We start from the raw sequence: 14,474 nt of genomic DNA, 5'->3' as shown, positions 1-14,474 counted from the left end.
AAGAGGGCATTAAGACTCTTAAAAGCCATCAAGTTATATTGGACTTAAATAATTAACTCTGTTTCTCTCTCCACAAATGGTGCCAGACTGGCTGAGTTTTCCAGGATTTTCTCCAGCATCCAGTGATCTGTTGCAATCCCTACACAAATCGGCAGCTCCCACCTCTGATAGTAGGACTGTTGATATGAGTGCTGTTGGGCCTCCATTTGGCCCTCCAGCCACTCTGAATTGGACAACCAGGGTACGCTCTGGTCAGTAATTGGCCAGCTCAGGGGGGGGGGGGGGGGGGGGGGGGCCTGGTGGCAGGTCGAGACTCAAGAAATGCACCTGACATCAGGAGGTCGCTCAAATCCAGTCCTTGGTCCTTACATGTACTAGAGAGAGAGAGTTGGTGTTTTGTAAACTATGGAAGTGATTTTGGAAATTCGTTTTTTTTTTTTAATTGTTTTAAGTCTCTAGGTTGCAACTTCTGAATCAGAAGGAATTTGGAGTTTCCAATTTCCCAGCTCCTGTTTCCCCAGAATAGAGTCACTGCACCTTCTCTGGGCCATAGAGTTGGTCCGCGTATTCGTTCAGCAGACTGTACGCCTCGGCCGTGCATTTCTTCTCATTCATGTTGCAGGTGATGAGCAGCCCTTGCATTCCCACCTCCAGCTCCCGGCTCCCGCGGGGCTTCTTGGCCGCATGGCTCAAGAAAGAGCCCTTGTTCCTCCGCTTGGCTCTGGGCTCTGTTGCCATTGCTGTTGAAAAGGAAGAGAATGGCTGGAATTAGCAAGAAATGCACAACGAGGTGGCCAACTTGAAATATGTGCCAAACACCATATGAGATATATATATATATATATATATACACACACACTCACAGTGGTTTCTAAACTGGATCGTTCAATAGAATTGTACGCTATAAACAACCTCGACCTACACTCACCGCCGCTTCAGCCCAAAACACTGACTCGAAAGGACTCCTCCTTTTAGCATCATTACACTGCGACGCGAAATATACAGCCTGCGGCTGGGTCCTAGCGCTAAAGGACGCCTTGCTGGTGTTTTTTTACTTCTGGGTTACAATTTTGCAAATTGGTCAGGCTGGCATTTTCTAATGAGCTGTCCAGAATTATAAAAACTGAAATCAATACACCAAAAGACTGTCTTCACAAAGCCCATTTTTTTCACCTGTCTCAGGAAGGTGCATGCATTCGTTCTAGATATGTTTTTCGCCCCCCGCCCCCTCCACTGGGAAACTGGATGGTGGTAATAAGAAAAAAGAAAAAGGTTGTGACAAAGCAACCGTCCACAAGAAGGAAGGGGTTTGCTAGTATGTGTAAAGTGATTGGAAATGTGGGGCGTGATGCAACCAAAACATTTATAAGTGTCATTTTTGTCGTGTTCTGTAGACTGGCTGATATGAATGATGCACTAAAGAATATCTAGTTTAAATAATTTATTATGAAACAACTATTTGGTAAAGATAACGGGAATAAACAAATAACAAATTACTAACACTATTACAGAGCTACTGCAAAATACGTCTTATCCACCAACACAACTTACTCCCAACTCCCGGAGACACAGAGCCACATGGTACACTTACACTGCCACTTGCTGGTCAGAGGGCATGTACAGTATTATATACAGAATTGCTTTATGCATATCATCACAATTTTGGGTGAATTTAAGTGAGATCCACACCGGCACACAACCACACTTAAGTGATTTTTTGGGGGGGCTTTGGGGAGTTTCTCCCCGGACCAGCCCACACTTAGAAACTTTTTCAGCAATGGGGAGCTGAACTCACTGTTGAGACTGGCTCCTCAGAGATAGGGCAGACATTTTGATGCACCGATCTTTAAGTGAGCTTAAGAATCCCCCACAGGCATCCACCTACGGATATTGTCACCCAGCCCCCCCCCCCCCCCCCCACCGGCACACATGACCATTACCCCAACCCCCTTCTCCCCAAGTGAGGACATCCCATTATGGGGTTGCTGAGGCCCCCGCTCCCTTTCAGGCCTACCCACCCTTCCCTTTCAGGCCACCCACAGCCCCCCCTCTCAGGACACCCAATCTTCACCCCCACCTTTATGAGGCCCCTTCGTACCTGTCCTTGACCTGGTAGTGGCAGGGTGGCAGTGCTAAGGTGCCTGGGTGGCAGAGTGAGCCAGGGTGCCACCCTGTCCTATCCTCGGCCATTCAGGGATCTACAGTAGCCTAGGAGACCCCAGGTGCCATTACACCTGGTTCACACGTGTGTGGACCAGGAGCAAAAATGGCAGTTCAACTTTCCTGGCTATAGGGTTTTCAGGCAAATAGAGAGGGGGCTAAAATTGATGGTGTGTAGTACATATGGGGCACCCATATGGCCTGTGCCACTCTGCAGAACCAGGGGATGCGCAGCAAGATGGCTGCCTTGCAGGCCGCCGCATGGCCTCTCCATGAGTGGTCACCGACCCAGTCCCTTGGAGGGGGGGGGGAGGGATCACCCCGACTACAAGGCCCGTTACCCCATCACCCCCGCTACCTCCTGGCCCTGACAGGGCCGCCCCCACCCCAGCCAGACAGCCTGCAGTCACTCTTCTCTGTGTCCTACCCCCTCTCGCTCTCCCTCATCAGCATCAATGCCAATTTCACGATTTTTAAAAGCAGAAGTGAACTGCGCCGTAGGGAACTCAGCCCATCGGAGGCAGAGAATCACGGAGGCGCTGGAGAATATCGGGTCAGGCCCACTAATGACATGCAAACAGTGTTTACTATACATGGGTTCCAGACTGTATTGACGCCGCTGTCGAGGTGATGGAGAATCGCGGTTTGCGTCAAATCGACGCCCGCCACGATTTTGGCATTGGAACCGGTTCTCCACCCAATCGTATTTCGTGATTTCAGCATTAGCCAACGGAGAATCCCGCCACATGTTTATTCCATATGACAATAGATATCAGGGCAGTTTCTTAAAAAGTTGTCTAAATTTATAAAATTATTATTTTTTTTTAGCATGTTGCAGCAAAATCTGAATTAAAGCCAGTTATACTAACTCCAGAAGGACGACAGTCAAATCGAGGGAATGTTAAATCAATGGCATCAGAGCCTTGCATCTCGGTTGAAAGCCACCATAGTCCCAGAGGACTTCTCTCCCCTTTGAGATGTTCTATGAGATGGCTGGCTGGTGGTGATTTAACCTCAGAGTTACCATACCTCAGGCAAGGGATATAGTTGAGAAGGCGGGCCTTAATGGTAACATCATTAAACCCTGCGCTGTTGGCGTCGCTCTGCATCAAGAACCAGCAGTCAAGCCAACTGACTGTTGGCTGACTCTGATGGCAGCAGAAGCTGATTGCCAATTGTGTGATGAGCTATTCTTTAAATCAACTCTCAAGCACCCTTAGGTGCTTAGCACTGCTGCTTCACAACCCATGGGACCCGGGGTCAATTCCAGCCTTGGGTGAGTGTCAGTGCAGAGTTTACACCTTCTCCCCGTATCTGCGTGGGTTTCTTCCTGGTGCTTCAGATTCCTCCCACAGTCCGAAGATGTGCAGGTTAGGTGGATTGGCTATGCTACTTTGCCCCTTATTGTCTAAGGATGTGCAGGTTAGGTGGATTGGCCCTGATCAATGCATGGGGTAATGGGGATAGTGTGGGGGGTGTGGACCTTGGCAGAGTGCTCTTTCGGAGGGTTGGTGCAGACTCAATGGGCCGAGTGGCCTGCTTCATTCTATGTTCTATGGACTTTTTTAAAGTGGAAAAGCTCACGAGTCTACGCACTGAATTGGAGGCTGGCATCCACCATTTGGGTTGAAATAGGGGACAAAAACAATGATCAAAGTACTGACAGATGGCATCTCCAGCTGTAAAAGTAAATAAGGCATTCAAAGCTTTTTGATCTTCAGCAAAGTAGCTGCCAAAATATGAAGACATGATTACCCGCTTACCCTGCGTTGCTCCCCATGCTCCTGCCTCCAATCAGTCAGTTTTAATCTTGGCAAACTATGGAGATCCACATCGTTAAGATGTGTATTAATCAGTATACTGATTGAGCTTTTCCTGTTCCTCACACCATCTCCTGTATTTTAGGTTTTTCCCAGTTACACACATATTTGCCAAGAAGAAAGATAATGGAAAGATAATGGAATATCTTGTCAGCATTAATGGGATGATTACTGTTTCAAAATAGTGTTGTCCCATTTACGCAGGCACTCTTGCCTGTTGCTACTTTTAAAGATGCCCATTAGCTTTCTTTCAGAACGCACAATTAGTTGCTGATATTGATCATTTTTATTGTTGATATTAATTAGCCTATTTTCAGCCTGCCTAATTAGCACTAAAGCCCTTATGAGTATTTCTGAGCCTATGTAGTACCAAAATTGAATTACTGTTCAGTTATTTTGATTATTTAATGGACAAATACTCCACACCATTAAGCATCATGACTACTGATTCATACAGGCCATGAAATGGCCCTATTTTTGATTCATTTAGATGATCTCAGCCAAAGCACTATTCGTACTGGAACAACCCTCTTGAAAGGAGATGATCTTTCAAGACTCCTGATTGCTATCCAGTGACTTCTTCTGCAAGTCTGCAATGTATGTATTCTGACAAGGGAAAGAGTGTTTAGCTGTAATAAAAATAATGCTAGAAATACTCAGCAAGACTGACAGCATCTATGGAGAATGAAACAGAGCTAACATTTCAGGTTGGTGGCACTTTGTCAGAACTGGGAGTACTTAGAAATGTAACTGTTTGTAAGAAAGGCAGAATAATAACTCCTAAGATAACTGTCATAAACATAGGTGGATTTATTTACATATATTCTATATAAATATATATATACACAAGTTAAAAATTACATAGCAACTCACTCCCAGTGCAGACCCTACTGGGAGGATAGGTCTGACCAGGCCTTGACTTTTATTATTGTCACAAGTAGGTTTACATTAACACTGCAATGAAGTTACTGTGAAAATCCCCTTGTTGCCACACTCCGGCACCTGTTCAGGTATACTGAGGGAGAATTCAGAATGTCCAACTTACCCAACAGCACGACTTGTGGGAGTTGTGGTAGGAAACCGGAGCACCTGGGGAAAACACACAAAGGCACGGGGAAAACGTGCAGACTCCGCACAGTGACCCAAGCCAGGAATCGAACCTGGGACCCTGGTGTTGTGAAGCAACAGTGCTAACCAGTGTTCTAAGGTGCAAGCCCCAGGCGGTGGGTCTCCTCCTCCTACCTGGGAGCTCAAATTCAATGAGCCCCATTGGGAGATTGATTATTATTTTCTTATGATTCTCATGCGGGTTATAACAGGCAGGGAAAGCAAGAGGGGAGGACAAAAAATGAGAAAGTCTGAGGTAAGGTGGAAGGCAGAAGAGATTAAATGATGAAAGGGACAAGGGGATAAAAATAGAGTACAGGTAAGAAACCAATTCTGTGGGGCAAGAACAAGCTGAATTGATGGGTCTACCATAACAGTCTTGTTTGTCGATCTTAGGAAGAAAACAGAAACGGACTGTTCCGGATTGAGGAACTATGCAGCTGCAAGTCATGGAGAGAAGATCTCCAGAGTTGAAATCAGTTACAGTCTTGGAAACGATGGTTTGATGCTAGGTGGAGGGGGCCATGGTCCAGCAGGAGGTAGGAGGAGTCAGAAAGTCAGTGTTCACCAAGCAACAACAGCATCCCCCTTGTCAGCAGATTTGATGACAATATTAGAGATGGACCTGAGAGAACAGAGTGACGAAAATTCAGAGAGAAATAGGTTAGAGTGAATGAAGAGAGCAGAGAAATTAAGATGGCCAATATCAAGCCGACTATTCAGTCATAATTCACCAAAATAGTTGATGTGAAAGCTTTGTAAGATGCTGGGCAAACGTGTGTTTTATTTCTTCAAGGTGAGGAGAACAAGGCTGAATCAGGATTGACATTGAACAAGTGGATAAATAAACAGCTACATTTTCTGCCATTGCTGTGCATGTAGTGTTTCACTCTATGATATCATTACAAGCAATGGAGTAGATAGTGGCCAGGAGCAGATATGCTTATCAAACAATTATTAAAGACAGTGATTAAAAAGCCAAACCTTCTCCTCAATGTTTTCCATCCTTCCAATCAGCACCAGGGCACTGACTACAATGTCACACTAACTTGGGATCACCAGAGAGCTGTGTTGGTGACATGGTGGCACAGTGGTTAGTACTGCGGCCTTACAGTGCCAAGGACAAGGGTTAAATTCCGGCCTTGGGTGAATATCTGTGTGAAGTTTGCACATTCTCCCTGTATCTGCGTGGGTTTCCTCCGGGAGCTCCGGTTTCCTCCCACAGGTCAGGTTAGGTGGATTGGACATGCTAAATTGCCTTTGTGTCCAAAGGTTAGGTGGGGTTGTGGGAGAGTGGGCCTAGGTAGGGTGCTCTTTCAGAAAGTGTGGGCAGACTCGATGGGCCAAATGGCCTCCTTACTACACCGTATAAGCTCTGAATCCTCGTGTTAAGCCTCACAGTATAAACAGATCCATTTTTGCACACCTCCAACTGAACACATACATGCTTTATGGAACTGAAAGTTCAGTACTGTATTGTTGTTTACTGATATAAATAGCCCGTAGAATTATCCAGCATTGACAGAACAGGGGGAAAAATACAATTCTTAAACTTGTGTCTATTTATCTTCAGCCCCAGAAGAGTACAGTGTCAAAATAAATGAACCATTTAACAAATTGCTTGAACATTACAAGTGCCTGTGTGTGAAATTAAAGAGGAAAGTTGACATTTTAAAGGTTGCATTAGTTGATATCAGTCAGATTTCTGCGAGCACTGTGTCTCCTGCAAATGACATCACTGGTTGTGGTGGTATATATTAGGTGTATTAAGGTACCCTGGGATGCCGAGAGGCTATTGGTAGATAGACACTGGATCCCGATTGGATCAGCCGCCTGCTGGCTCCACCCAGCAAGGCGGAGTAGAGCCCGGGTTCTCCCAGCAGCCGCATTCTGTAACTGTGCTGCTGGGGAACAAGTCTGCGTAATAAAGCCATCGTTCGACTCCTTCTCATCTCGTCTCATGAGTGATTGATTGTGCTACAATTTATTACGCAAACTTTTAAGGGCATGGAGCTCCGAATCATGCCGGAGTGTCTGCGAATCAGCTCCCACGCGGCAAACGCAGCGGCCACGTTTAAACATTGGTTAGCGTGTTTCCAGGGATACTTCCGAACGGCCCCCGGCATACCTACGGAAGAACAGAAAATCCAGGTCCTGCATGCCAGGGTGAGCCCTGATATCTACACGCTTATAGAGGATGCGGAAGCTTTCCCGACGGCGATCGCGATGCTGATAGGAATCTACGTTCGGCCCGTCAACCAGGTCTACGCACGTCACCAGCTCGCGACGAGACGGCAGATCCCCGGGGAATCGCTGGACGAGTTCTACAATGCACTGTTGATACTGTGGAGAAACTGCAACTGCCCATCGGTGGCGGCTAATGAACACACAGAGCTGCTGGTCCGAGATGCGTTCGTGGCAGGTATGCTTTCATCCCAAATTCGCCAGCGATTGCTTGAAAGAGACACACTAGGCCTCAAAGAGGCACAGGCCCTCGCGGCCTCGTTTGATGTGGCATCACAGAACGCCCGAGCCTACGCCCCCGACCGCGCGGCAGCCCCTTGGGCACCGTGGACCCCCGCCGCGACCAAACTCCCGGGACACCCCGCACCCCCGCGGGCCTGCGCTGCCCGAGCGGCGGACCACCCAGGGGGGCCCCGCTGCTACTTTTGCGGGCAGGTGAACACCCCCGGATGCGCTGCCCGGCCCGCTCGGTCCTCTGTAAGGGGTGCGGGGAAAAGGGGCATTTCGTCGCTGTCTGCCTGGCCCGGGGGGTAGCCGCAATCTCCGGAGAACCCCAAACTCAACCCCCCCCCCTAGCGATCCATGTGCGGCCAACGGGCGCCGCCATCTTGGGTCCCGGACTCCACGCGGGAGGGATGGGCGCTGCCATTTTGTGCCCCCCGGCAACGTGCAATCCATGGGCAGCGCCATCTTGCCCACCCCCGACCGTGTGCGACCCGTGGATGCCGCCATCTTGGCTGACGTCTAAGGACCCCGGGATGGATGGCCACATGGGGCCTGAAGAAAACACCCCGGTGCAACAATTACGACTGGCTTCGGTGACCCTGGACCAGTTGCGGCCCCGAATGCTCCAAACAGCATCAACAACGATATTCGTAAACGTTACGAGACGCCCTGCCTGATCGACTCTGGGAGCACGGAGAGTTTTATACATCCTGATACGGTAAGACGCTGTTCCCTTCCGATCCACCCAAGGAATCAAAAAAAATTCTGCCGGCGGGGTCCCATTCCGTAGAGATAAAAGGGTTCTGCATCGCGAACCTCATGGTGCAGGGGAGGGAGTTCAAAAACTACCGGCTGTACGTCCTTCCCCACCTCTGCGCTGCCACACTCCTGGGATTGGATTTTCAGTGCAATCTCCAAAGCTTAACGTTTACATTCGGCGGCCCTATACCCCCACTCACTATCTGCAGCCTCGCGACCCTCAAGGTCGATCCGCCTTCCCTGTTCGCGAACCTCACCCCGGATTGCAAACCAGTCGCCACTAGGAGCAGACGGTACAGCGCCCAGGACCGATCTTTTATCCGGTCAGAAGTCCAGCGGCTCCTGAGGGAAGGCATAATTCAGGCCAGCAATAGTCCCTGGAGAGCCCAGGTGGTAGTTGTAAAGACTGGGGAGAAGCAGAGGATGGTCGTAGACTATAGTCAAACCATCACTAGGTACACGCAGCTGGATGCGTACCCTCTCCCCCGCATATCCGACATGGTCAATCGGATTGCACAGTACAAGGTCTTTTCCACGGTGGACCTTAAGTCCGCGTACCACCAGCTCCCCATCTGCCCGAGCGACCGAAAATACACTGCTTTCGAAGCAGATGGGCGGCTCTATCATTTTTTTAAGGGTTCCATTCGGCGTCACTAACGGGGTCTCGGTCTTCCAACGGGAGATGGACCGAATGGTTGATCGGGACGGTTTGCGGGCCACGTTCCCGTATCTCGACAACGTCACCATCAGCGGCCACGACCAGCAGGACCACGACGCCAACCTCCGCAAATTTCTCCAGACCGCAAACGCCCTGAGTCTCACATACAACAGGGAGAAATGCGTGTTTAGCACCGACCGTCTAGCCATCCTTGGCTATGTAGTGCGAAATGGAGTGATAAGCCCCGACCCCGAACGCATGCGCCCCCTCATGGAGTTCCCCCTCCCCCACTGCTCCAAGGCCCTGGGCTTCTTCTCTTATTACGCCCAGTGGGTCCCCAACTACGCGGACAAGGCCTGTCTGGTAATCCAGTCCACGGTCTTCCCCCTGTCGGCAGAGGCCCGCCAGGCCTTCAGCCGCATCAAAGCGGATATCGCAAAGGCCATGATGCACGCAATCGACGAGTCCCTCCCCTTCCAAGTCGAGAGCGACGCGTCTGACGTAGCTCTGGCGGCCACCCTTCAACCAAACGGGCAGACCCGTGGCCTTTTTTTCACGCACCCTCCACGCTTCAGAAATCCACCACTCCTCAGTGGAAAAGGAGGCCCAGGCCACAGTGGAAGCTGTGCGGCATTGGAGGCATTACCTGGCCGGTAAGAGATTCACTCTCCTCACTGACCAACGGTCGGTTGCCTTCATGTTCGATAATGCACAGCGGGGCAAGATCAAGAACGACAAGGTCTTGCAGTCGAGGATCGAACTCTCCATCTACAACTGCGAGATCTTGTATTGTCCTTGGTGATTTGCTACAGTGAATCTTGTAGATAGTATACACTGCAGCCACAATAGACTGGTGGTGGAGGAATAAACATGATGGGTGTTGTGCCAATCAAGAGGGTTGCTTTAACCTGGACATTGTTGAGTTTTATGATGTTGGATAAGCACTCATCGAGGCAATTGAAGTGTATTCCATCAGGTTAACATGTTATGTACTTTGTAAATGGTAGACCATCTTTGGGGACTGAGTAGGTGTGTTACCTGTCATTGAATTCTTAGTCTCTGATCTGCTGTTCCAGAAGCATATTTACTTGGTGGGTCAGGTTAAGTTTCTTGTCAATGGTGACCCAGGATTTGAAGGTGATGGTAATATTGTTGAATGTCAAAGAGAGGTGGTTAGGGCAGCATGGTGGTGCAGTGGATAGAACTGCTGCCTCACGGCGCCGAGGTCCAGGTTCGATCCCGGCTCTGTGTCACTGTTTGTGTGGAGTTTGCGCATTCTCCCCGTGTTGCATGGGTTTCAACCCCACAACCCAAAGATATGCAGGTTTGGTGGATTGGGCATGCTAAATTGCCCCTTAATTGGAAAAAATGAATTGGGTACTCTAAATTTTAAAAAAAGTGGTGGTTAGATTCTTTCTTGTTAGATTTGGTCAATGCCTTGTGCGGTATGAATGTTACTTGCCCGTTATCAGCTTAAGTCTGAATATTGTTCAGGTCTCGCTACGTATGGGTATGGGTAACTTCATTATCTGAGGAGTTGCAAATGCAATTAAACACTGTGAAATCATTGGCAGACAAGCCTGTTCTGTTATGCTCCTTTGGATAACACAGGCTGCTACTTGATGCAGTCTGAACTAAAGGATGCTCCAGACTCTGTAATGAGTTCAACGTGTTTATTGAACTATTAACACAGTTCTCAAATGAGTTTGACTCTCTGCTAATCTAACTGGAGTAACTCAGTCTAACTGTACCAGCTTGCTCTAAGCCACGTGCTGGGGTGTGATGCTGCTGATCAACCCTGTCTAACTCTCTAGATGTCTATCTGTGGAAAGAGGCAGGGTGTGAGTGCCTGATCCCTTTTATAGTGTTTGTGTTATGCCCCCTTGTGGTGATGCCACCTCTGAGTGTCCTGACTGCCCATTGGTTGTGTCCTATTCTGAGTGTTCATTGGTTGCATGTTTGCATATCATGACAAAGCCCACTTCTGATCTTATGATGGAGGACAGATAATTGATAAAGCAACAGAAAATGGTTGGGCCAAGGGCTACCCCAAGTAACTCTTGCCGGAATCTCTAGGGGCTGAAATGATAGACTTCCAATAGCTGTGACCATATTCCTTTGCGCTAGGTATGACTCCAACCATTGGAGAATTTTCCTCTTGATTCTCATTGGCTTCAATTTTACTAAGGCTCCTTGATATCACACTCAAATAGTATTGGATAAAAAGTCTATGATCCACTCTTCCAGCAGGGTTAATTATGAAGTGTATCTGCTGTAAAAGAATGGCAAATGAAAATGTTCCTCATACTTACCTTGATCGATGCAAATTCAATAGACAGTATATAACTTAAAAAGTCGAACAAATTCCACCAATTTTCCAACAATCAAGTTATATGGCAAGGGAAGTAAATCGTCAGAAAAATAGTGACTCTAGATACTGAAAGCATAGTTGAAGAGATACATTGTCATCAGACATTTGAAGCCAGAGACTGAATTCACATGGTGAAATGATTCTGGAAGGGGCCTGGGAGAGGCATACTGATTGTGAAAACAGACTCTGATTGCAGAGAGGAAGGGAGGAAGTGTAAGTAGTAACCTGGACTGTGAGCGATGGAAGATAAAGGCTGGATGTATAGCATAGAATAATTTTCAAATATCAGTTAGGGCATGGAAGAATTTCAAAACATAGTCAAGGCTCATAAGTTGACTAAGAGACAGAGGGATGTGCTGACAAAGGAGTATTGGGTATGCAGGAGCAGGCATTTAGAGTTCTGAATTAGCCAGAACTTGTGATAAAACAATATTAGAGAAATGGATCCTCCAAGACATGAAGGTGTGCTTGATGTTTTCAGCAGTGGCAATGCTGAAGTAGATAGAGGTGCAAAAAACAATTTTCTGAAAAAGGGCAAGTAAATAGATATAGGGGAGAAAGTTCACCTTAGAAGCAGAAACTGCCATGGTTACACACCAAAAAGCTCAGCAAAGTGTAGTCAGGGGGTTGATGAGTCAGTGCAAGAAATAAATGATACTGAGGGCAGCCAAGATGGCTGGTATCCAGCTTGCTGATGTTGAGCTGTAAAAAGATTCAACATGCAGAGCGCAATGTCTATAAATGTTGTTAACAATTTTCTGATCCACCGACAAGGTTCAGACTTAACCAACATTTTAATAGATATGCGATGTGACTGGTTTTGGAAAGTTATACACACAGATAGAAATTAGGCAGCATCATAAATCAAGGTTGTAAAAGGACATATATGGTGATAAATAATCTCACAGGGAATATTCTGGTTTTCTTCAATTTAACATAAATATGCCAAAAAGGAAGTAATTGAGTAGAAATAAAGAAACATTCATTATCAAAGTGCAATATCTGCAAATGTTTTAGAAGAAATCATAAATATATCATAAATCTTGAAAGTTCAATTAGGCTACCTTTAAGTCTACCCTTTTGCAAAATAAAGTTGCCTATCTCTTAAGATTTTCAAATAGATATCAATCATTGTTGTTCTATTTTCCTTAAAATCTAAGTGTAACCTTGATCTGTAATTTGTAGCGCTAAGAACATGTTGAAATTTAACAGTCTACATTTAAGTCTAAAACAACAAGACATCTATCTTGTGTACATACATACCACGTAAGACAAAAGAATGTGCACCGCAGGATTGTCAATCTACCAGCTTCATTATCAATATAATAACTACTAACAGAAAATGACAAAAAAACTCAGCCGGTCTGGCAGCATCTGTGGAGAGAGAAACAGAGTTAACGTTTTGAGTCCGTATGACTTCTTCCAGTTTCATTAGATAGCTTATTTTGTGATGAGTTGCTAGTACATGGGATGTATTGGGTGGGATTTTCCAGTCCCGCTGAAGGCGATCCTATGGCAGGATGGGCGAGCCATGCAAAACGCTGAATAGTTTCAGGCTGTTCAACAGTACTGTTAGGTTAGAACCATGTTTAAATCAGAAGAATATCTATTTGTTCCTCCAATGCATCGCAAATGTCAAACAAATTTCCTGCAGAAGTAACAGATTAAAGTGGTGAAGGTTTTGGGGGGAGGGGTGTGTGATTTTAAAGGAGAAAGTAGAGGCCAGAGCAGAATAAGATAAACAAAATGTAAATGATGATGGAGGAAGGCAATACAATTAAGGAAGATAGATTATATTCCTTTTGCTGTGAAAGCTACATAATTATTTGATAATAAATGCAACTTAGGAAGCTGCAGTCAGTGAACACCATGCTGACCACAGGAAAAGAAACAATGAGGGGGAATAGAACAAAGAACATAGAGCATTACAGCACAGTACAGGCCCTTCAGCCCTCGATGTTGCGCCGACCTGTGAAACCACTCTAAAGCCCATCTACACTATTCCCTTATCATCCATAATGGATAAATAAATGAGATTCAACAGAGAACAGAATAATTTGCTTAGGCTACAAAATGTATGAGGGCGGAATTCTCCCAGAAATTGAGTAGGGTGGGATTCTCCGTTCGTTTACGGCACCGGGATTCTCCGGTGCTGCTGCAGTGAATGGGAGATTTGGCTGAGCACTAAATTCTCCGTCCTGGCTAGCAGTAGTAGAGAGACGGACTCGTAAGGGAGGATCCCGGCTTAGTGTCATTTCGGGCAGCTGTACCAGCACAATTTCCATCACAATTCTCGAACATTGTAATTTTTGGGGGGCCAGGGTGAAACTCACCAGAAAAGAGATGTGTGGGACCCGAAGGCATCAGCAAGGCCAGCCTCACAGAGATCGGGGTGCCCTCTGATCTCAAAGTGAGAGTCCAGGGCCCCCTCTGCCTCCAACATCGCAAGCATCTGGCCTTCAGTTCCCCCCCCCCCCCCTCCCTCACTGACACCAGCCCCCTTTCCCCCCTCCTCCAAGGCTAGCTGACGTTATGGCTCACCAAAAGGGTCCCCCTCCAAGCCCCACCCCATCTAGTTGGGATCAGGACCCCCCCCCCCGCCCCCCGTTGACACTACCTGCAACCCCCCCCCCAGGTGAATCACACCCCGCTACACGGACGCCAAATGCAACCCCCCTTCAATCACCCTGCCTTCATGTCCATACCAAGTGGCATTGACCTGCCATGTCCCTGACCACTCCGGGGCGCCAATGCCCTCCAAGCCCCCCGGCATGGTCACAACGTCCGGCTTCTGGTAGTGGAGACCAGTTTTGATTCCTGTAAGCCTCAGCTGCACCGGGTATGCAGGTGGAGAACAATCCCGGGAGTCGGGAGAATCTGGCATTAAACTGACAAAGTTGATTTAAATCTGCTAATCTGGTTCATGCCCATCGAGGGCGTGAGCGACTGGGAGCATTGTGTTTTGTTCGGCGTCCAGCGTGAACCCTGTTTAGGGCCTCTCCCCTTATTCTCCAGGAATAGTGGGATATGTGCCAGGCGCAAGGCGGGCAGCGAATCGCCCCCCCTTAATTTTGGTAATGTTCATGTGTTTTGTGTAAATTCTAAAGAATTACACACATCTTTCATTTAT

General features: G+C 47.4%; 1 protein-coding gene across 5 annotated transcripts in view; it reads right to left on the bottom strand.

The window, feature by feature from the left end:
* thumpd1 (THUMP domain containing 1) overlaps nt 1–14,474 on the bottom strand; it is a 31,480-nt gene that overhangs the window by 8,112 nt on the left and 8,894 nt on the right. The window contains exons 2-3 of one of the 5 annotated variants that reach the window (XM_072481658.1): nt 12,608–12,718; nt 538–740 (exon numbers count right to left, since the gene is read on the bottom strand). In XM_072481658.1, coding sequence (XP_072337759.1) covers nt 538–738 — 201 coding nt within the window. In that variant the 5' untranslated portion in view covers nt 739–740; nt 12,608–12,718. Of the gene's footprint in view, nt 1–537; nt 741–863; nt 1,033–3,756; nt 3,797–12,607; nt 12,719–14,474 lie in introns of those variants that run through there. The other 4 variants (XM_072481655.1, XM_072481659.1, XM_072481656.1 and 1 more) reach the window with 4 other exon arrangements.

Source organism: Scyliorhinus torazame, chromosome 17, assembly GCF_047496885.1.
Source record: "Scyliorhinus torazame isolate Kashiwa2021f chromosome 17, sScyTor2.1, whole genome shotgun sequence".
Taxonomy (NCBI): domain Eukaryota; kingdom Metazoa; phylum Chordata; class Chondrichthyes; order Carcharhiniformes; family Scyliorhinidae; genus Scyliorhinus; species Scyliorhinus torazame.
The sequence above is the reverse complement of the archived record's forward strand: the minus strand, read 5'-3'. Positions and strand labels throughout refer to the sequence as shown.